The 24164-nt window shown below is 37.3% G+C and overlaps 1 protein-coding gene across 1 annotated transcript in view; it reads left to right on the top strand.

Moving 5' to 3' along the window:
- Positions 1-24164, top strand: part of CPS1 (carbamoyl-phosphate synthase 1) — a 159645-nt gene that overhangs the window by 51036 nt on the left and 84445 nt on the right. The window contains exons 10-19 of the mRNA XM_043992197.1: positions 1549-1690; positions 2389-2466; positions 4224-4322; positions 5393-5488; positions 9948-10137; positions 12145-12302; positions 14052-14180; positions 21141-21285; positions 21890-22100; positions 23797-23995. Coding sequence (XP_043848132.1) covers positions 1549-1690; positions 2389-2466; positions 4224-4322; positions 5393-5488; positions 9948-10137; positions 12145-12302; positions 14052-14180; positions 21141-21285; positions 21890-22100; positions 23797-23995 — 1447 coding nt within the window. The remainder of the gene's footprint in view (positions 1-1548; positions 1691-2388; positions 2467-4223; positions 4323-5392; positions 5489-9947; positions 10138-12144; positions 12303-14051; positions 14181-21140; positions 21286-21889; positions 22101-23796; positions 23996-24164) is intronic.

The raw sequence follows: 24164 nt of genomic DNA, 5'->3' as shown, positions 1-24164 counted from the left end.
GAATCCAAGGCCAGTGCTTTATCCACTGTGCCACCTAGCTGCCCCCCCGGGTCACTTACACTTGATGCTCTAAACAACTCCCTAAGACTCAAAGTTGAAGAGAAGGTGGTACTTGGCTATAGTAGAGGGAGTTTCTTCACCTGGGAATTCCCTTTACAAACGAAATTATAGGTCTAGTTCCTGTCCCTTTGTGTCAGGTACTATGGTGAGTGATGGGGGTGCAAAGAAAGATTACAACACCAAAATGACCCCTGCACTTACATATTAATGGGGAAAGTGATAGCACTGGGACTCAAACTAGGTCTCCTGGGCCTTTTCCTCAACGAGCCTCAGTTTCCTCACATGTAAAGTATGGATAATAATAGCTGTAGTCCCTAACTCAAATGAGATAATATGTGCACAATATATAGTAATAATAGTAATTAACAGTACTTAGAGTACTGGAACAGTAATAAATAGGAGTGACAACAATAATAGTATTGTCATTACTGTTAATGCTAGTCCTATGATATTTTTTGGAAAATTTTCTTTGAATTCAGGATATTGGCAATATTTTAAAAACAAAAATAACATGAGACTTGAGTTGGTGGGTCCTTATATACTTGCACTTATCTCTTTTTGCCCCCAAACTATATTAATTTAATCAGCAGCAGCATGGTGCAGTGGACAGAGTGTGGGGCTGTGTAATCAGAAGATCTCAGTTCAAACCTAACCTCTGATACTTTTTACTTACATGATCTGAGGAAAGCTATTTAACCTTCCTGGGCCTTGAACTGCCTCATATATAAAATGAGGATCCATTCCAACTCTAAATCTATGATCCTAAGTTACCTCCCCACCTCCCTCCTAACTTCTTTCCTTCCTTCCTTCCTTCCTTCCTTCCTTCCTTCCTTCCTTCCTTCCTTCCTTCCTTCCTTCCTTCCTTCCTTCCTTCCTTCCTTCCTTCCTTCCTTCCTTCCTTCCTTCCTTCCTTCCTTCCTTCCACAGAATTATTGTTATTTCACGTACTTGGTAGCTTTTTCTTTATGCCCTCTTATAACTTTTTGGTTTTTTTTTTTGTTTTTTAGTGAGGCAATTGGGGTTAAGTGACTTGCCCAGAGTCACATAGCTAGTAAGTGTTAAGTGTTTGAGGCCAGATTTGAACTCAGGTCCTCCTGAATCCAGGGCTGGTGCTCTATCCACTGCTCTTATAACTTTTAAAACTTGTTTTGTGAATTTTTTTGACTTCCTTTGAATAAATACCTTAACATGTTTGCTAGTTTCTGTAAAGTCAGAGAATAACTTTAAACTACATCATCTAGAGTACAATTCTTTCCTCTCTAAGTCCAGTTAAAGAAGTTAAGCACAACACCTGGTGTCCAGTATTGATTTTTTTTGGTAAAATGCTTGGATGGGATTAATAATTTGTGACTCCTCTTTAGTGAAAATTTCAGTGAGCAAGTGAAAACAGAGGTTTCTTGGTTACTTCCTGTTGCCTATCTTATTGACTAAAGCATTTCTATGCTGTCTTCATCTCTTTCTCATTTATTTCTCTCCTTCCCTTTCCAGAGGGCAGAACCAGCCAGTGTTGAATATCACAAATAGGCAGGCCTTCATTACTGCTCAGAACCATGGATATGCACTGGACAACAGTACACTCCCTGCTGGCTGGAAACCACTGTTTGTGAATGTCAATGATCAAACAAATGAAGTAAGCACTTTCTCTAAAGTTTCCTGGAAGTGATGAGTCTCTGGGGGTGAGTGGGGGCTCATATTACCCTACTATTCCATTTACACACACCCCTGCTTGTGCAAAAGTATTCTCTTTTTAGAAATGATTTTATAGGTCATATGTTACAGTGAACTGCTCTTTCAAAGGTATTTTCTTTTTATTTTTTATCATCAGTTGATGCCTTTGGCATCTCTGTGCCTGAGGTGTCACTGGGCTTACAGCATTGACTAAGGAGTAACATTGGTATTTAGTATATAATAGTAGGCCAGGCTAATTCTGCCCCATCACTAAGGGTTGAGGGTCTAGAATGACCTGGTCATATATATGAGACCCACTCTGGACCCAAGCAGGCCTTGAGTTTTTGTTCTTATACTGGGTCATCTGATAAAATCTTTAGGAAGCCTCTTAGAGCTGGGTTGGTAAAACCACAGATCAAAATATAGTCTTAAAGATGACCAGTGTTTCTGAAGGCTGACTCCCCATAATTATTATACCTCCATTTGTCATCTCTCAGGACCAATACTGTCTACATTCCCTTTCCTAATATTTCCAGATGTTAAATAGTACTGGTTTATAAAGGTCTCTTGAGCAGTGTTCCTCTTGGTTTCCTATTTGAACTTTTTTTATGCCAGTAAAAGCCATTACCAAAGCTTCTTTTTTCCTTCTTATTCTTCCAGGGAATTATGCACGAGAGCAAACCAATCTTTGCTGTCCAGTTCCACCCAGAAGTCAGTCCAGGGCCAACAGACACAGAGGTATGTCAGAAGGATAATTTCTGTTAATTAAAATAAATTTCCATTGCTGAATGGTTATAAGCAATGTAAAGAAACCAAAACAACCATTGAGGTCTCTGTGTTGACATTTGGATGGTATTTGGCTAACTAATATAGTATTAAAATCTCCCTGTCAATGTCATGGAGGAAGTTTTCTTTTTTGAAAAAAAAATTGGGAAAGTCCTTAGGAAATCAGATGCTATTTTTGTATAAATCCATTATCATTCTAATACATTTCAGTTCTCAAGTTTACAATTGTTGAGCTATGCAAATGAATTCCCTCTTGCTCTCTCTTGTTCTCATAACTGAAATGAAATTTTAATCCCCCATCTGTGACTTCACAAAAATCCCTATGGCAACTGGTTGTGTAGCCACTAAGGATGAATAAGCAGCAGCAGGAGAAGTTAGGGTATCGAGGGTGTTGGGAAGGAGAGAGGGCATGTGTGCACATAAATATTATTCAGTCATTTTAAGAAAAGAACCATAAGGAATGCTTAGAGGAGATTTGTTTTTAATTTAAATGTTATTACTTTTGTACGTTGTTAGTTAAATGCACAAGTAAAACCTTTTGCTTGAAAGAAGTTCTCTATGCATTATTGAGAGATATGTGGACTATTGGGCTTTCCCCCATATCATGGTATGCTTTTTTGCTGCACTGACCATTCTTCTTCAAGGTCAACTGGAACATTGCATTTGGAAGGGAACTTTTGTGAAAAGAGGAAGAGCCTTAAGAGCCTGAAAAATATCCCCCTTACTCTCCTCTGTTCTCACTATGAAGCAATTCCTTTGCATAACCTTTTGTGGCATTAGCATTGCCTGCCTATCAATTGGAAATGCATATTATTAGTAGTAGGTGACATGTAGAAAGTAAACCGCTTGAGGGTGGTGACTGATGTTTTTGTCTTTGTAACTCTAGAGTATTGAACGTAGTAGATGCTTGTTGAATTGAGTTGAATCATATCACCTGCCTAACTTATACTGAAACAAAGCATAACTGAAATTGTAACTATTATTCTTCCACATCTAGTCCAACATGGGCTATTATATGAAACCGTAAACTTGAAAATGCCCTTCTCACATTAATAATTGGGAACATTGTATTTAGGATGCATACCAATATTCCCTATACCTCTATACTTTAGTGCTTCTAAATGTTTAATAAATTAAGACCTGGGATTGAAACTTTTCCTATCTATCAAAAGCTCAGAAGTAAAGTTTCTGGGGGCAGCTAGGTGGCGCAGTAGATAAAGTACTGGCCCTAGAGTCAGAAGTACCTGAGTTCAAATCCACCCTCAGACACTTGACACTTACTAGCTGTGTGACCCTGGGCAAGTCACTTAACCCCCATTGCCCCGCAAAAAAAAAAAAAAAAAAAAAAAAGGAGTAAAGTTTCTGGTGAAGTTTGAAAAAAAAAACCCCTCCAATTCTTTCAGTTGTTAGAAATAAAAACACACACACATGCACACTTTGTAGTCATTAGTAACTTCAGAGTGGGCAAGGGAAAGAACTTAAATCTTTGTGTCAAAAATTTGAGTTTGAAGGAGTAGAAAATAATGAAGAAATTAAAAACTCCCATCTATACTCAGAAGACATTAACTTAAATGTTCATAGATTGTGAGAAATTTTTCACTGTGAGGTGGTAGAATATCGAGGTATGTTTTTGTTGTTGTAATATTTGAAAACAATCATATCACTGAGACAACTTTGAAATCTAACTATTTACTTATTTTATTTCACAGTACCTATTTGATTCTTTTTTGTCACTGATAAAGAAGGGGAAAGGGACCACTGTTACATCAGTTCTACCCAAGCCTGCACTAGTAGCATCCAGAATTGAGGTCAGTATATACATATTTATTTTGAGTTTTTATTGTATGGATTTTCATTACAGAGTAATGATTTTGAAATGAAGAGTAATGGCAAAATTATAAACAATAAAAATTTCAACAGAAGAATTTTATTTGTTTTACATGATGTTTATTGGAATTCCCTTATTTTATGTTAAAATTAAAAGTCATTTTTTAAAACCCAACTCAAGTGGTTGGGTGCTTGCAAGTAAAAGCTCTTAAAGGAAAGTAGGATTTTATTTCCCTTAGAGTTCTTTATATACCCATGCTACCTAATAAACAGCAGAAGTACGGATGTATGAGATAGAGTTTAATTGAGACATTGTGAAGAATGGTAGGCAAAAGACTGCTGCTATAAAACTTAGCCTTCATCAGTGTCATAAGTGTGATAATATGATATCTTTATATCTAAAAAACAAGTAGGGATAAAGCACTGGCCCTGGATTCAGGAGTACCTGAGTTCAAATCCGGTCTCAGACACTTGACACTTACTAGCTGTGTGACCCTGGGCAAGTCACTTAACCCCATTGCCCTGCAAAACAAACAAACAAAATAAAAAGCAAGTAGATAAGTAATAATATAATACAGTATTGGTATCCTATGTATTTAAATACCTAGTTTCCTATGTGATTCTTTTATCACTCTAACAAGAAACAATGGATAAAATGCTGAAGGATATAAATAATTTGTATAAAATATGAATCACTTTAAACTAAGTTTTTTTTTTTTTTTTGGTGAGGCAACTGGGGTTAAGTGACTTGCCCAGGGTCACATAGCTAGTAAGTGTGTAAAGTGTCTGAGGTCAGATTTGAACTCAGGTCCTCCTGAATCCAGGGCTGGTGCTCTATCCACTCTGCCACCTAGCTGCCCCTAAACTAAATTTTTGTGAGAGAAATGTCTTAAATTCAGGCCTTCAATGATTAGAAGATGGATGATTTTATATGTTTTAATTTATTCTCAGTTTAGTAACCTGAATGAATGAAAATGAGTAGATTCCCTTCTCTTTGTTTACCATCCTTCAAATACATCTAAATAATAACAATAATTATCTTTTTACAAAGGTCTCCAAAGTCCTCATCCTGGGATCTGGGGGTCTGTCCATTGGCCAGGCAGGAGAATTTGATTACTCAGGATCTCAAGCTGTAAAAGCCATGAAGGTGAGAAAATATTGTGTTTTATCAATAGTAGTTTGTGTCCTTGAATGAGTCTGATTAGTGCTTCATTATTTAAAATTTATGATGACAACATAACTGTTGCAGAGCAATTTATAATTGTTTTCTTAGTTTTTTTCTTCCATGTTTTATATTTCAGGGAGTTAGAGCCTATTTCAAAAGCCATAATGTTATCTGTCTCCTTTTGGAACAATTAGGAAAAAAGGTGTTGATTTTATATGGGAACTAAAATTATTTTCCATTTTTTTAAACTTGTCTTATACTGTAAGCTCCTTAAATTGAATAACTTCAAGAAGAAGACTTTTTTCATAGAATTGGAATGTTTTCTCCAATTCACTTTTATTTATGTAATTGTATCATGACCTCTAAATCTTTCAAGATGCATTGAGGGGAAAAGTGGCCTGAAGGCAGGGTTTTCCCTAAGGAATTTGGGCCCTCTAGAAGATACATAGGCCCAAACTCAGCTTAGTTCCTGTTTATCAAGGCAAAAAAAAAAAGTCATATGCATATCCTCTTTTTGTAATTTACAATGAATCTGCACTGCCCTTAAGAAAAATTCCAGTTTTCTGTTCCAGCTTGTCACTCTCTTGGTTCAGCCTTCCCCTCCCCTTTCCTCTTTCTGGGTAGGATAAGGGAAGAGAACATGGATAGACATCTGAGGGCAGGAAAAAGACTTCTTTTCTGGATTTCTGAGACAATTGAATCAGGGTTAAGCTGTCATAATAGAAGGTAGGTTCCTGCCCCTCTTTAAGTCAAGTTGATATTTGAAGGATTATCTGACATATTCTGACTCCCAACACTCTTTAGGAGGGTGTGCTCTTTGCCATAGAAATAGAGAAGCCAAGCAAGCCATCTGGATCTCTCAGTATTACCGATTGAAGGGTTTTTAGAAGAACCTTAGAGCAGCTTCCTGTTCTGTCCAGTTTCCCTTTCCCCTTTGCCTAGCTGACCCTAGAAATTGCTTGGGTTGGCTAAGTGATAGTAACAGCAATTATGGTCATTCATATGAACTCCTTGCCATTTATGCCTGATTACCGTGTATCATTAATAGAGAAAAGGTCACAGAGAGCAAGCTCTCCCTCTGGATGGACTGATTAGCACCAAGATCAGAACTAGCAAGGGAAGTAAAGATTCTAAAGGAAGGCCAAGTTAGTTGATCAGTCTATAAAAGTTTACTATGCAGCGAAATTCCAATGTTTTTCGTAAGTGCTCTAAAAATAAGAGGAGGAAAAGAAAGTTTCACAAAACTAAGAGAAGAGCATCTCCCAACCTTCCACTTGCAGATGCAGTTGTATGGTACTTGTTCACAAATAATCATGTGGGTGTCAGATTATCTTTCTTGTAACTTTTATTTGATTATAGCACCAACTTCTGTTCATATATATATATATATATTTATCTTTATAGCCTGTCAGCTATATAATATTGCCATCTGCTCACAATTTAAACATAAAAAGGGAATATAAATTTCATCCTTTTGCCTTGGTGATAGTTGGATGGTTTTCTTATATGAATGCATACATACACATATGTACATATTGTGTGTGTATATATATCTACACATACATATATACATATATGTGAATACATATACCCACACATGCACATGTACTTTCTATCTATCCATATATGTATCAATACATACATTTGGAGCAGCTAGGTGGCACAGTGGATAAAGCACCAGCCTTGGATTCAGGAGGACCTGAGTTCAAATCCAGCCTCAGACACTTGATACTTACTAGCTGTGTGATCCTGGGCAAGTCACTTAACCCCCATTGCCCCACCAAAAAAAAATACATACATATGAGCCTCAGGTATTTTTACCATTAGCTGGGGAAAGGGACTTTTCTTCATTCTACTGGCTGCCCTTTTGAGTCACTGTAGCACCCAGTAAGATGACAATCCTGAAACTAGGGTTCCATCTTGAAGTTAGATCTTTACTCTCCAAAAGGTTGGTTTTTGATAATCTGTTTCTTGTCAACCCATTATGGAAATAGAACATGCTCCTTGAGGAAACAGAGGCAAGGTACATCCTTCCTGCCTTGGAGGCAGGCACTCAACATGAGAAGGCAGTTACTGAGGACAATCATATATATATATATATATATGTATATATATATATATATATGTATATATATATATAAAAATATATATACACACACATGTGCATACACACATATGCGTATATATATGTGTGTGTACACACGTCTATATCTCTGTCATCTATCATCTGTCTGTCCATCCATCCATCCCTCCATCATCTATCTATCTATCCATCTATCTAGATATCTAGATATCTATGTATCTATCTATCATCTCCCTATTCTGAAATAGCATTTAGAAATTTTCCCTAGTCTTTGAGGAACTATATTTGTCAAGAAAATGACTTGGAGACCATGACAATGCTATTTTGTTATCTAGTCATAAACTGAATTCTGACTGACCCTGGGACACCTTTTCTCTGTCTTCCTTCTGTTCTCTTCCTTAGTCTTTAAGTACTTAGGGGAAAAAAATGGACCTTCATTGTATATTCAACCTCAATCAAGTGATTAGTTAACTTGTCTTTTTAAATTCTTATTTGCTTTGCTGGTCCTGATCTTTTACTAATCAAGCCATTTCAAGGCAATGTGACCTTGCCCCTAGCATTGTGTTGGAGGAAAGCAATTCATAGAAAATAAGCTCCATTTATAGGAAAGGTGAGTAGGCTAGGGAAAGTGGAATAAAATGGAATAGCAAGTGTCAAATATGATATGCCAACAGTCTTTTAAAAATTTTTATCTAAATATTTTTGTAACCTAACAGACATCCCTTAAAAAGAAGTAGAATGCAATCCATCAAGTATAATCTTCGTGATTGAATTTATCTTCCAAAAGGTTCTTCCAATTCACATATAGGCAGCTAGGTGGCATAGTGGATAGCACACTGGGGTTGGAGTCAGGAAGTTGGTGTTCAGTCATTCAGTTGTGTCCAATTTTTTGGGATCCTGTGGACCATAGCATGCCAATACTGTCAATAGGGTTTTCTTGGCAAAGATAATGGAGTGGTTTGCCATTTCTTTTTCCAGTAGATTAAGGCAAACAGAGGTTAAAGGGCTTGCCCAGTATCACATAGCTAATAAGTATCTGAGGCTGGATTTGAATTCAGATCTTCTTGACTCCATGCCCATGGAAGTTTCATATCTTAATTGAGGAACTATAACCCACCTTCATCTTATTAGTTAGAGAGATGACATTCTAGTCAACAAATTCAATAATTGAGTATTAAAAGCCTTCTGTGGTAAGAACAGTTTGCTAAATTGAGTCATATGCAAAGTTTAGCTAAGACCTAATCCCTGCCCTCATGGTGTTTATATGTCTAAAGGTAGCTCTTATATACAAACAAATAACTCTGGTACTGAATGGCATAAGATATGTAGATCTGAGAAGTCCTATATTATGTTCTTGGGGAGGGAGCAAAATCATTATGCATTGGGGAAATCATGGGAAATGACTTGTGAGCTAGATTTTCAAGGATTAATCGGAATTTTATAGGCAGAGGGGTATGGGAGTAGGAACTGTCTCTTGCCTTTCTTTGTATCCTTGGAGATTATTACAGTACCCACTATATAATAAGCACTTAATACTTGTTGACTGACTGAAGATAGGAAGGACTAGGAGGCAGTCAGTATGTGCAGTGGAATGAACCCTGGACTTAGTGTCCTAAGACTCAAGTTCCAATTCTGCCTTTATTACTTAACTAACTTTATAATGTTGGGCAAGTCTAATTTGTCTCTCCGGACGTCAGTTTTCTCATCTGTAAAATGAGCTGTTGGTCTAGATGACTTCTAAATTCCATTCTAGTTTTAAATCTATCTTCCTATGGCCATATATAATCCTTTCTTTCAACAAAGTACATATTTAAAAATTTTTGATTCAAAAAAAATTCAGAATTTAGATACAATGGGTGAGAGAGTGAGAACCACAGTGCTTGTTTTGCCAAGTGTTCCCACTATCCTGGCATAGAAGGATGTTGTTCTTCATTGCCTATGTGAAGGATTGTCTTGAGGGTCTTTCCATATGTCAGGAATGAGGCAGTGAATATGGATATCTTCATGTATACATGCATTTTTAAACCATATGGTCATTCTCTTCCTGGATAATGTGTACAGACAGTTGTATAATGTTCTTATAGCAGTACCAGCAGGGATGGAAGCCTAGAAAAAATGGTCAACTAGAAATAGATTCCTAGTGCCTCAGGCAAAGAGAGAGTACATCAGCTTTCATTTAAAATACATACATTGTTGTTTTGTTTACCAAACAGTGGAGAAGCAAGCAGCCCCGCTGTTGGGCACAGTTCCATTGTCTACCTAATTCTGTTTTTTCTTGTACTCTGGCAATTCTGGAGTTGAAATATGAAAGGAAAGAGTAGTATTCGAAGTTGTAATTTAGCTTTTTTTACTTTTCAGGAGGAAAATGTGAAAACCGTCTTGATGAACCCCAACATTGCTTCTGTCCAGACCAATGAAGTGGGGTTAAAACAAGCTGATGCTGTCTACTTCCTTCCTATCACTCCTCAGTTTGTTACAGAGGTTATAAAAGCTGAAAGACCAGATGGGTTGATTCTGGGTATGGGTGGCCAGACAGCTCTCAACTGTGGTGAGTTCTTTCTTTTATTGTTTGAGCCAGTAGGGTTTTGCTTGCTATATCAAGGCCTATTGAAGCATTAACAATTGTACTTTATGTTTTCATGATACCTTTCTTATGAGAAGTAGAAAAGATTTTTAATGGATATGATAACTATTACTGGGCCCGTTGCATAAAGAAATTGAGTGAAAGTGGGAAGTGTTTCCCATTGAATGCTTGGAGTCTTCTTTAGGGAAGGCAAGTGGATTTCTAGCTGTTCCTTTTTCTTTGTTCCAAGCCCCACTGCTACCTTCTTTCTATAAAGGAGGAAAACACTTCACTTGACCTTCCTTTTTCTTTTCACAGCTACCACTGGGGACTTTAGGGTAGGAATAAAGAATAATCTGAGAATTGGATCAGGTTTTCTGTCCTTTGGCTATCCCCTATTGCTTTAGCAATAGACCAAGACTTGTAGGCTCTTAGAGACCATTCAATTCAGTCCCTTCATTTTAAACATGCAGAAACTGAGGCCAGAAGAGGCCTAGTGGCTGGTTTAGTTCATATAGATAGTAAGTGAATAACTGGGAATTGAACCTAATCCAAATCAGTTCAATACCCAATTGTCAAGCATCTATAATGTTCAAGGTAATCTGCCCCGGGGATAGAAAGACAAAAACAAAATAATCCTTGTATTCAAGGACCTTACCTTCTTTTTAGAGACATAAAATGGACACAGTTAAATAAATACAACCCAGATCCACCACTCTAATGTAAAATTCCATAGGAGATGAGATTGTTTGATTTATTGCACTTGTATCCCCAAAGCCTAGAACAGTGCCTGACACATAGTAGGCACTTAATAAATACTTGTTGATTGATTGGTTTTACTATCTCAAGGCAGGCCTAAATTACCTAGCAAAGTTTATATGATAGGTTAAGTGGGGAAAAAACCCCTAACTTACAACTCAAACTTATTGACTGTTTTTAAGCAATATAAACACTTAATCTAGGATTACTTAAGAGGTGAGTAGGTAGTAGAAATAAAGAAGGTATAATGTGGCAATTTGTCTTGAAATGCTGAGAATTGTCTAGCTGAAATCTTAAGGTCTTATAAAAGCCCATGATATGAGTACAGACTTCTTCCTATTCAAACTGTGCTAATGTGTGGTCATTTATTGATTTTGACCATAGCATAGAATAAAATGATCTAATTATGTAGTAGAAAATGTAGTGACTATTAAAGTGTATATGCAAATTAAGTATTATAGCCATTAATTAAAGGAAGGTGGAAAAGTCTGTCTTTGCGGGGAGATGAACTTATGTACCTCTTGCTAATTAGTTTATAAGCTGTATCTAAAGCTTGAGGACATAAATTTATTGTATAAATTTTTTCTAGAAGTTCAACAGGATAAGAACCTAACTTTAAGGCAAACAGTTATTCTATCGGTGTTTATAGGCCTACCCTCAGCAATGCTATAAGTACATTCTGGGACCTCCAGCAAAAAAAAAAAAAAAGAAAAAGAAAGAAAGAAAAAGTTTTTTTTTTTTTTTTACTATTAGCAAACTGCAAAATCAATAACTCCCCAATGGAGTGGCATGGTTTTCTTTTGTAGTCCTCCTTACAAAAAACTTATTATCTTATAGAAGATAATAAATTCATGAGTGAAGTCAGAGAGGTAGTGGGAAAGAAGAGTTAAGACATTTGACCCTTTAGGAAGAATTTATTTTTAGATCTCAAAATTCTCTGACTACTTGAATGCTTAAAATGTCCCTATTAAGAGGAACAGTATTATCATTCCCATTTAAATGACAGGGATAGTAAATTCATTTGCATAGATGATGGTGATAGTTGTCACACATTTTGTTAGGATATACCCAGGATACTTTTCTTTAGGCTATCACACCAGAGGCTATTATGGCTTCTTGAGGTTAAGTTTCATATAAAAAAAAAAATACTTGTACAACTGGGTTTCCTAAAGGAGCAGTCAGAAGCCAATCTGAAGTTCCCCAAAAGACATTTTGTGTTTGGCTCTTCTGCAGGAGTGGAGCTGTTCAAAAGAGGAGTGCTGAAAGAATACGGTGTAAAAGTCCTGGGAACTTCAGTTGAATCTATCATGGCTACAGAGGATAGGCAACTCTTCTCAGACAAACTGAATGAGATTAATGAAAAGATTGCTCCCAGCTTTGCAGTTGAAACGGTAAGGGGATGGTGCCATTATTTGTTTTGGGATTGTGAAGATACTACTCATGGTGTGCAATAATCATGGTTAAAGTCATATATGTGTGTACATGCACAGGGCATACATGTATATATGCACACATTCATACACACAGACACATATGTATGATCTCCAAGAAACTCATGTCTTTTCAGCAGCATTCATGTAAGAAATATTGGGAACAGGTATTACCTTAATTTTATAGGTGGGGAAACGTAAGTGCAAAGATTATGACAGACTATGTACAAGTCACCCTATAGGTCAATGGCTTAAGTATCAGTATAACTCAAGTTCCTTGAGTTGAAAATCAGTATATTACTGGCTTGCCATTTGTCAGGTAGCAATCATTCACTTGGGCTCATGTGTGAATGAACACCAGTTTTCACAAGGTCAGAGACATTTGAATGTTTATATTGGAATGAAACTGATCTTGGAAATAAGTTGTAAACCTGTCTTATAGCTTTTGTTTTCTTAATCACACTCTATCCCTGAGTCCAAGCAGATTATCAAGGACATAATTTTTTATTCAACTTTTTCAACCTAGATACAGGAAGTCTCCCTTGATTAAGGCGAGCACCAGTAGAATCCCACATTGCTAAAATTACATGATAGCGTACATGTTTAGGGCTGAATAACTGTCAATGAGTATTTGCAGGGTAGGTGTATTGAATGGTTCAGAAAGCTGCTGGGATCTGTTCTTTATTTTAAAACTAGTCTTAATTGTGTCTCAACTCCTAAAAATGAAAAACAGGTAGGTAGGGTGAGTATGGTCACATTCCCATTTGTGGTGTAATAATACACTATGACTGAAAAGCATAACTTTGAAAAGATGAACATGTTTCTCTCTCATTCTGTGTGCGTGTGCGTGCATGTGCGTGCGTGCGTGTGTGTGTGTGTGTGTGTGTGTGTGTGTGTGTATGTGATAGTGGATTGAGTTCTGGAATTGGAGTAAGAAAGACATGAATTTAAATGCTGCTTTAAGTCTTGATGTTTGTGATTTGGGGCAAGTCACTTTACCTTTCTCAGCCTCAGTTTCCTCATATATGAAATGGGGATAATAGGGTTTTGTGAGAATCAAATAAAGTAGTATATATAAGATGCTTTTCAAACCTTAAAGTTATCTATTATTAATTATTAATATTACCCATGACATAAGTGGATACTTAAGAGTAATCTGTGATCTTCTCAGTGTGGCTGCTTCTTCCAGTTGGGCATCTCATAGCAGCTCCATACCTTATCATATTTTGTGACTCTCATCCATCTTTCTGTATACCTTCAATAGAGTATCCACTCAAGGAACTTTCTTCTATTTCTTTTACTATTTTGAAAGTACCAGTGAAACATTTGGATTATTATCTGTTAGAAATCATAAAAAATCTTCCAGAGAGTACTTCTTGTAGCATAAAGGGCCTTTGCTTAAGGAAAATGACAAAGGATTTAAAATTGAATAAATATTTTCAGAAGAATCAAGGCACTTTTAATGTCTTATCTAGAAATAGTTTTGTCCAGAAAACAGAAAAAAAATTTCCTCAGAAGGCCTAAATAAAAAGTTCCCTAAGTTTAATTGATTCCTTTCACAATTATAAGGCAGTAAAGGGTTATTATTGAATCCTCTTAAATTTTAACTACCACCCCCCCAATTTTATTTATGCGGACCAAACTAACTCTTAGAGTTATCTTTTCTGCTGAGGTTGGTCAACTTTTAAAACTCTTCTTCCTTGTTTCCAGATGGATGATGCTTTAAAGGCAGCAGACAAGATTGGCTACCCAGTGATGATCCGTTCTGCCTATGCCCTTGGTGGATTAGGGTCAGGTATCTGTCCAAACAAGGAAAGCCTAATGGATCTTGGTACAAAGGTATGTATGTCTAAAAATGAACCTGCTACCAACTATAGATATTTCTTTCAGAGAGGATTCTGCATTTATCCTAAATTAATATAGCTGTGCATATAGATATCTTTTTTTATCTTAGTACTCTGATGTTTTCTAAAATTCTATGTTTATTCTATATATCCTGTTAACTTAAGTAATATGAACTTATGATTAATTTCTGTCTTCTTTTACTTCTAAATTCTGTCCCAAATCATTAATATTGGTAAATATACTTTACCATACATTGGTAAGATTGGATAGAAGTTGAGGTATATTTTTCTTTTCCTTCTGGAAATAATGGGATGCCATTGACAATAATCAGTAAATTGAGTAAACTCTTTGTTAATTATCACCTGTTCCCCAGATACATGTTTAATTTAGGTGTTATTGTATGATTTACCCCTGAAAAAAGGAAATAGTGATTGCTACTAGTCAATAGCTCTTGACTGACTTGTGCTGCTGTTCTTTGTGAAGAATTCTAAGTACTAACTTCAGAGTTGTAGCCTAGATCCAGAGGAACTAACAAATGTATAGATCTGGAAAGGCCTCTTGTTGGAGGTGGTACTTGAGATACTCCTAAAATGGATAGCTGAGAGCTTCAAGAAGCAGAAGTGAGGAAGAGCATGAGGGAGAGACTGGGAAAAGGCACAGAAGTGGGGGAAATAATGTTGCATATAGCAAACAGCAAATCATCCAGTTTGGAAGGAACATCATATATGAGGGGGAATAATGTGTAATTATTCTGAAAGAATAGGCTGGAACAAGCTCATGAAGAGCTTCAAATCCCAAACAAAGGTGTTCATATTTTATCTCATATATTTCCTCTTCAATGCAATGGGGATCCACTAAAGCTTCTTGAGTAAGAGATTGACATAATCAGACATACTGTTTAGGAATATGTTTGGTAGAATGTGTAGAGAATGGATAGGGAAGAGACTATGTAGTTATATTTGTTAGGACAGTTCAGGTGAGGACTGACCAGGACCTGAACTAGGGAGTTGGTGGTATGATTAGGGAGAAGGGAACAGATGCAAGTGATCGTGAGAGGAAAGAAGAAATGTGATTTTATGGATTTTTATAAAACAAATGTTATTATCTTGACTGGAGATAGAATTAAGAAGACTTGAATTTGGGTGTAGGGAGGGATGAGAGTAAAGAGTCAAAGATGACTCCAGGACTGAAAACCTAGGTGACTTGACTTTAAGAATGGGGGCTCCCTAAAGAGAAGTAGAGATTTTCATCTGTTCTGTTCTCTAAAGTATCATGGTTATTTGTGATTGTCTTTTTCCTTCATCCCTAATAGTAGATTACAAGTTCCTTAAGAGCAGGGACTGTCTTGTATCTTTCTGTATTCCCATTGCCTAGCACAATGCTTTGTCTAGTTGAAGCTAAATAATGTTTTTTGAATTGAATTGTAATTATGGATCATTAAGTCACACAGTTAAACCTAGTTGTATTTGTGATTCAGGTGTGAGATTCATGCAGAGCCTAAATATGCATAAACTTTTTAGAAGCAGAAGTTAACGAGCTTATCTGTTCACTGTCATACACAAATATGAGAGAGTCAACAGGAGGCTCATAAGAATACAATTCTCTGTCAAAATTCATCCCCCTAACACTTTATTGAATGCATTTTTGTATCTCTGAGTGTAGTGGCATGGCAGAACCTTATGAAAATTGCAATGTACAGCAATGAGTGGTAAGCAGGGTGGAGGTTAACTGCCTGATTAAAATAGCAGTAGTTGAGTAAGCATGCAGCTTGGAAGCCAGCATAATTGAGCAGGACTATGGCTGTCTTACACTCTCATTCCTGTTGTGAAATTGCATCAGATGGTTATTTTAGGGCTGTGTTGTCTTAGTAAAGTGCTCAAACACAAGTCATCTGAGAGCTTCATCATTACTGCCTTTTGGGGTGGGGGGATAAGCCAGATGATAGATTCTAAATTATCAATCATATTTCTGGGGAACAGATGTTAAGTAAGTTTGTGTGTTTTCAAATAATCAAACACAGTGACAGACTTATACATCAACTTAGGTCTCATTTTTAAAACGATGAGAAAAAAAGGAAGCATTCTAATACAAATGTTTCATAGTTACTTTTTGAAATTCTGAGATTGTGCATTTCAATCAATGAATTTCTTATGGATCTTTAGGAGATTAAGGCCTCCTACATATTAGAAATGCCAAGTGATATTAATTACCACAATTATTACAAATAATGCTTATTTTTCAGAAATTAAAAATGTTTCTCTACAATTCATTCATTCAACAAGCATTTTCTAAAGCACCCTATGTGCTAAACATTAGAGATACAAAGATTAAAAAAACAAAACAGTTTCTTTCCCTCAGGATAGGCGCTTACAGGCTACTGGGGGAAAGAACTTGTATACATAAATATAAATGAAAATATGTACAAAGTAAGTTTAATGTAAATCCTAATGGGGGCAAGAGGAGAGATATCAACCCGGGGATCAGGAAAGGTTTCCTATGAGATATGGTCCTTGAGCTGAGTCTTGAAGGAAGAGAAGGATTCTGTGAGGCAAAGGTGAAAAGGGAGCATGTTCCAGACATATGTTTCTCATGTAAAGGTACAGAGACACAAGATGGAAGTATGTTTATGTTGACCAGGATGCAGGCAAGTTTGGCAGGAAGATAGAGTGTGCAAAGGAGATCTCTCTCTCTCTCTCTCTCTCTCTCTCTCTCTGTGTCTCTGTCTCTCTCTGTCTCTGTATCTCTGTCTGTCTGTCTGTCTCTCTCCAGGAAAAATAGGAGTCAGATGCAAAGGACTTTAAATGCCTAAAAGAGTAGTTTATATTTTCCTACTAGATACAGGGCCCTCTTGGGGTTTCTTGAGAAGAAAAATGAGAACCATAGATATGGAACTGAAAGGTACCTCAGAGGCCATCTAGTCTGATCCTCACATTTACAAATGAGGAAACTGAGATCTTGATAGTCAATTAACATTGACTTGACCTGCTCAGATGACCAATGTTAGAGAGGACAAGTGTGAGAGATGGGATTTGAATCCTATCAATAACTCTGACCACCAGAGTCTCTTTCCACTCTACCATGCTGTGGAATATTGATTTGGCAGCTATGTGAAGTATGGATTGACTGAGCATGGAGAATAATTAGGAGGCTGTTACAATAGTATAGGTGAGAAGTGATGAGGCCCTGAACTAGTGAGGTGGTCATGCGAGGGAAAGAAAGAGATGGATATAAGAAACATTGAGGAGGTAGAATCATATGAATTGGCAACTGATTGGATAGGTGTGAAGAAGAGGGTAGACTTGAGTACGGCTCCACTATTTCAAACCTGGGTGATTGGAACAATGGTAGTTCCCTCAACAGAAACTGGAAAGTTTGGAAGAGGGGAAGGTTTGGGAGGAGGACTATAGTGAATCTTGCTTTATAAAAAGTATAAAGGGCAGTTGGTAATGTGAGAACAGAGTTTAGCAGACAGATTGGAGCAGGATATATAGGTTTTGATGTCATCTGCATGAAGTGATAATTGAACCCAAGGGAGCAGATGCAATGATAGAAAGAATAAAGAAAGAAGAACTCAGGGTCTAGGATAGAGCTTTGGGGTATACCAATGCTTAGGGGTGGCATATGAATGAATATCCAAAAAAGAAGACTGAGGAACAGACAGATGTAGGTAAAAACCAGGAGACAGAAGTGTCACTGGATCTCAAGGAGTAGAACCTGTCTAGAAAAAGACAGTGGTCAATAGTGTCAAATATTGCAGAGAGGTAAAGAAGGATAGAACTGAGCAACAGCCATGACTTTGGCAGTTAAGAGACCTTTACAACATTGGAGAGAATGGATTCATTTAAGCATTGAGCTCAGAAATTTCATTACAAGACTTTGAAAAGCGAGTGGAAATTGAGAAAACTGGGGATGGCAAACAATGTAAATAGATTTTTCTTTGGGAGTTGAGCTATGCAAAGAGAGAAATATAGAATTATATGTAAGAGGGTGGTATGATCAAATAGAGGTTTCTTAAAGGATGGGGCTGATCTGGACATGGTTGCAAGCAGAAGGGAAGGAGCCAGTGGATAAGGAGAAATTAAAAATGAAATAGAGAGAGGGAATGAATGAAGGGCCAATTTCCTGGAGGGGCAGGAGGAGGTAGAGGAGAGCACAAGTAGAAGGGTTGGCATTGGAAAGGAATGTCATATTTTTGCCAGAGACTGGGGCAAGGAAGGTTAGCAGTTGTTCAAGCAGCTAGAGGAAAGAGTTTTGGGAGAGACAATGTTGAGAGAGGATAGAGAATCAACATAGAATAAAAAAGTTGGTGCACATCACTGAGGACTCAGTTAATTTTACACAATATAATTTTGCAGAAGACAGCATGGTTGTGTGACTTCATCTTTGTTCAGCAGTATATAAGGAGGAGAAGAAACAGTGGATGGCATAATCCATGTTAGTTAGGAAAGGCATGGGAGGGACATGGGATTTGAGGGTAGAGGGCAATGTAAAGTTCAAATGATAAACTGTAAGGTCAAGATTTTGTAAAGTAGAAAGTTCAGAGCAGAGGTGATGGTTTGAAAAAAATAGGAATGGGTGGAATGACTGGAGATTGTGAGTAGGACGGAGAATCTTCTTATATGAGAGTGAAGCACAAAGGAAGATAAACAGACATTATGGTCAGATAGAGGAATTTCAGAGTCAAGGATTGTGCCAGTGGAATCCTTGTGGGTAATGAGGAGACCAAGACTATGACTATTCCTGTGTAATAGGGATGGAGTGCAAATAGAAATTACAGGATCTGAGAATTTTGATGAACTGGGAAGTAAAGCTATTTGATGAGACATTGACATGTAAATTGAGGTTCCCAGGTATAAAGGCTGGGGTTGGGTTGGAAATCATTAGCCAACGCAATTTTTGAATAGTTTTGAAATCTATTTAGCAGTTAGTTGTAGGGGAGGATGAAGCTTTATGAGATATGAAATAAACCTGGAGATTGTTCCTATTTCACCCAGGGCTGTCCCTCTCTCTTCTGCTATGCCCCAAATGTGGGCTTTTAAATGTTTTTATTTGTATGATTGCCTGAGGAAGGCAATCCTTCCTCTCCAGATAAACCAAGAAGCTTCTTCCCTCTACAAATGTACATGAAATCATGGGTTGGCCCATTAGATTTCATATGGATTCAACAATCACACTATGAAGGGATGTAAATAAAATGTTTAGAAACCAGATTTTGAAGGACTTCAGGTGCCTTGAATGGTATCTCATTCTTCTGAACTCCTCTTAACACTTAAAAAATATGTAATTTATTTGACAATTAGCCATGTACTTCCTTTGGACAGCTCATCTCCTGTTGTCTTAGACTTCCATTTAGAGCTTTGAGTATTATTTAAACTTTCATTGCAAACTCTTTGAGGCCAGGGGGCCATGTTATCCATATTTACATAAGGAGTCTGGTATAGTGCTCTGCACTTAATAGGCACTTAATAAATATTTGTTGAAATAATTTTGATTTAATTGATTCTCAACTGACCTTCTCTACTTTCTCCAATAAGTAGATGAGGTATTTTGAGACTTGACTGAAATCTTATAGATCACTGATAGAGTTTCTATTTCATTACAAAGCATCTTTTGATGAGTTTGCTTTCTTTTCATTACAAGAATCTGCCATTTAAATGAAGAGGTTTTCAGTCAATCTAACTTAAGAAGGAGAAAAATGATTTGGTTCTAGGACATGGGCAGGTGAAATTATTTAGTTTTGGGGCTTCATTTAACTTGGAAAATATAAGTGCAGATAAAAGTTGAAAAATACAGTTGGAAACTCAAGCTTCCCCTTTAAAAGACTGATCCTACCATGTGGCCAATAGCTGTTAGCTAATGGATCTTGGTGGTAGTATCACTCAGTCAACAAGCATATATTAAGTGCTTACTCTATGCCAGGTTATGTGCAAAAGTGCAAAATAAATGGAAAGGCATTGAAAGGGGTCAGGAAAAAATGCAGCTTAATGCTTCTCTGGGTTGAATAATCCCAGGGACTTTCAGGAATAAATGCCATTGCCATTGAGGCTTTCATTTCCCTTTCTAACTCCTAATTAAGTACATGTTTTAAGTAGAGCCTGGACCATCTGGTCCATTCCAATATGAACATTCTATCATTTTCTGTCACAGACAAAGAGAAATGGACATTATGGTATGTCCTGTCTTTGCAGGAGCTAAGTGTCCTAACTGACACATTTTGGGTTCAGTCTCTTGCTGACTGTGATTACTTAGTAAACTTTAAATAATGATAACAATTACATTAATGCATATGTCTACTCAAGCTGGATAGCCATGCCATATATTTCTATGGCAATTTCTAATTTTAAAAATGTGTAATTTTGTTGTTGATTGAAACATGTTTCTGTTTTGGATCACTACTTTCCTAATTATCTGCCATATTACCATCACCTCACCTTTGCTTAGTGTTGGGCCCTTTCAGAAACAGTGGAGCTGCTCTTTAGAGGAGGAGTTAAAATCTCTGAATTCTTTTTCCATGTTTATTTATATTTGTCATATTCTTCAGTTTCCTAGAAGCCTAACTACTGAAATAATTTCATTTTCCTATGCCGGATTGCTCAATTATTTTCTCCTTTTTAAAAATTAGGTTGATTTAACGCCATATCAGCAATCCGAATGGCAACTCTCAATAATGTAAATCAAGCATATTCATGGCTAGATGTTATTTCTAGCATTGCTCTGATTTTTTTCTGACACCCTGTGCCTTCCTGAGTATTGGGAATGACTGTTAATTGGGCTGGAGATGCTGATGTTGGTCAAGACTGGATCCAGGACATTTGCCAAAGCTCACAGAAGCTCTAACTAGTGGATTAGAAAACCACCACCACCACTGCAACACATATCTTGTCATCTTTCAGAAACATTTTAACTTAGTTTTCTTTGTTCCTTTTGGTCCTCTTCAAAAACTCTCATTTCTAGGCATTTGCAATGACCAACCAAATTCTGGTGGAGAGATCAGTAACAGGCTGGAAAGAAATCGAGTATGAAGTGGTACGAGATTCAGCAGACAACTGCGTCACCGTCTGTAACATGGAAAATGTTGATGCCATGGGAGTCCATACAGGTAGAGAAATGTATATCATGGGAATAACTATAGATTGCCTTTAAGGCATGAGATCTTTCATATTATTATGATTCTTTTTTCTTCCAGTAACTATTCTTATTGTCCAGACAAGATAACAGTAAATAATATATTACATTTGCTTAGTAATGCATATAAGGTAGGCAGGCAGGTATTATCATCCCCCCTTTTATGTTTGAAGAAACTGAGGTCCAGAAAGATTAAGTGACTGACCCACGGTCACATAGGAAAATAAATGGCAGAGAGACCAGACTAGAATTTAGTTGTTCTGATTTCTGGTCTGCAATTCCCACTGTATCACAATGAATATTGAGAGAATATCAAATTAAAGTTATTTCCAGCGGGCTCTTTTTGTTGTTGTTTATCTCCGCATGGAAATATTTTAAAATCTTTCCAAAGATGTTTGTGCATTCCCCAGGCAGTCAAATTTGATGTGGTAGATATTGTCTTGAAATATCTGTTTAGGCTTTCCCTGAATGGGCCTTGGGGCTGATGTCTGTCTTGTATCATGAAGGCAGATTATGAAATAGGTTAGACAGGTTGTCAGCAGCTGCCCTCAATTAAGGGATCTTACTTGACTCTACAGGTGATTCGGTTGTTGTGGCTCCTGCCCAGACTCTCTCCAACGCAGAGTTTCAGATGCTCAGACGGACTTCGATCAATGTCGTCCGACACTTGGGCATCGTTGGTGAATGTAACATCCAATTTGCTCTGCATCCTACCTCCATGGAATACTGCATCATTGAAGTGAATGCCAGACTATCTCGAAGCTCTGCCTTAGCCTCCAAGGCCACAGGGTAAGCTCAGGACTAATGAGAATTGGTTTGTATGAAGGCAGGTACCCAATTTCAAGAATATAAATGGAGAACTCATTGCCAGGAGCAGACTGTGGTGTATTTACAAACTATAGTCTACATTTTTGTATGTTGGCTGCAAATCATCTGTGGAACCCTGAGGACACAGTTATTAATGAGTCTGATGCCAGATTGAAGCAAATGGCATCGCTAGCTAGCTTTGTCAGCTAATCACAAACTAATCAAAATCTGGGTGGTCAAAGCAGTCTGCTCAAAATCTGTTTCTTAATTCTGCCTTGCAGATGCTGTTGAAAAGTGCAAATTAGTCCTTCATTTCAGTCCTTTACCAACTTCTGTAGATTGGGAAGCCCTGTAGCAAGATGTAGACAAATGACATCATAGAAACCCAGCATTCAATGCCTTTTTGTCTGGGGTAGAGAAGTAGCAAATATCCTATGAAACTCAATGACTTGGGTAGTTTTCCACATGTCAAAGACCAAAAAACAAAAAACCCCAACAACATTCAAACAGCTGTAATAACTGGATGGGGCTGAGACTGGTATCTTAGGTCAAGAACTTGTTCAAGTATGGTTAGAGAGCAAATTAATTCTACCCACTTCTGTTATTAATATAGATCTCATTTAGCATTTATATGTGTAAGCCTATAAAGCGCTCTGTAGTATAGCAGGAGGAATTGGAGGCTGGACTCAGTCATTCAATCAATCAACATGAACTTAAGCACTTGCCAGACCCTGGAGATCTGGCTTTTAATTCTGGCTTTGTCACTTTCTAGATATGTGAGTTTGGGCCACTTGCCTCCCCTAGCTGATTTTCAGTTTCCTCATCTGGAAATTGAGGCAATGCAGCTAGATAATTTCTATGGCCCCTTTTGGCTCTGAGGTCTGGGATCTCTAATGTCCATTGCAGCTCTCAAATTCTTGTTTCTACCTGTGGTTCTTTTGAACTCCTCAGCCACTTAAGAATGAGAGTTTTTCATATAGCTGAGGAGGCTAAAATTTCTTTTGGTTTAGACTCAGCAAGCTGCTCTATGTAGAGATATAGATGGAATTATCTTAGATGTTGATTGAGAGATAGAATATGCCTCACTCCTCATGTACCTATTGTTTCTCTGACAGCTCTTCCTTACTACTATGCCTCCCTAAGTGTAGTCATTTCTACACTTTTTCAGAACACCTTGGCAATTTTTACTTGACAGTAGGGATGAGCACGTTGTTTGTCAGAAGAATAGAGCACCTGTTTGCTTGCAGTTGAGAAGATGTGGAATGTTAAAACATTCCCTCATTTAAGTTGGTGAATATTTTATTTGAGCTATGCCCAGATACTTTATCATAGCTCAGATTCTCTGACCTGTGTCTACTGAAATGCTGTACAGAACACAGTGTCATATGAAACTCTGACTTGGGATCAGCACAGTGATTCTGTGAAATATAACCTTGTATTCTGGATCACATTATTATTATTTTTTTTTTTGTGGGGCTATGGGGGGTTAAGTGACTTGCCCAGGGTCACACAGCCAGTAAGTGTCAAGTGTCTGCAGCCAGATTTGAACTCAGGTACTCCTGAACCCAGGCTGGTGCTTTATCCGCTGCGTCACCTAGCTGCCCCCCCCCCCAGATCACATTATTAATACTTGGTGGTTAAAAGTTTAGCAAAATGTTGCCTAATTTCTCTCCTCTAGGTACCCATTGGCATTCATTGCTGCAAAAATTGCCTTAGGAATTCCCTTACCAGAAATCAAGAATGTTGTATCTGGAAAGACATCAGCCTGTTTTGAGCCTAGCCTGGATTATATGGTTACCAAAATTCCCCGTTGGGATCTTGACCGCTTTCATGGTACCTCCAGCAGAATTGGTAGTTCTATGAAAAGTGTAGGAGAGGTGAGTGTCTTGCTTCCTACTTCATTTATTCTTTGTTCTCATTGTTGTGCTTGTGGGACTCTGGAGAATATTCAGACTTTTAAGGTGGCTTGACAAGTAAATATTTTGGAGAGAGAATAAAGGATAATAATTCCTTTATTATTCCTCTGATGACCATTTTCCTTTTAAT

This window comes from Dromiciops gliroides, chromosome 3 (assembly GCF_019393635.1).
Source record: "Dromiciops gliroides isolate mDroGli1 chromosome 3, mDroGli1.pri, whole genome shotgun sequence".
NCBI lineage: Eukaryota > Metazoa > Chordata > Mammalia > Microbiotheria > Microbiotheriidae > Dromiciops > Dromiciops gliroides.
Note: the sequence above shows the minus strand (reverse complement) of the source record. Positions and strands in the feature narration are given on the sequence as shown.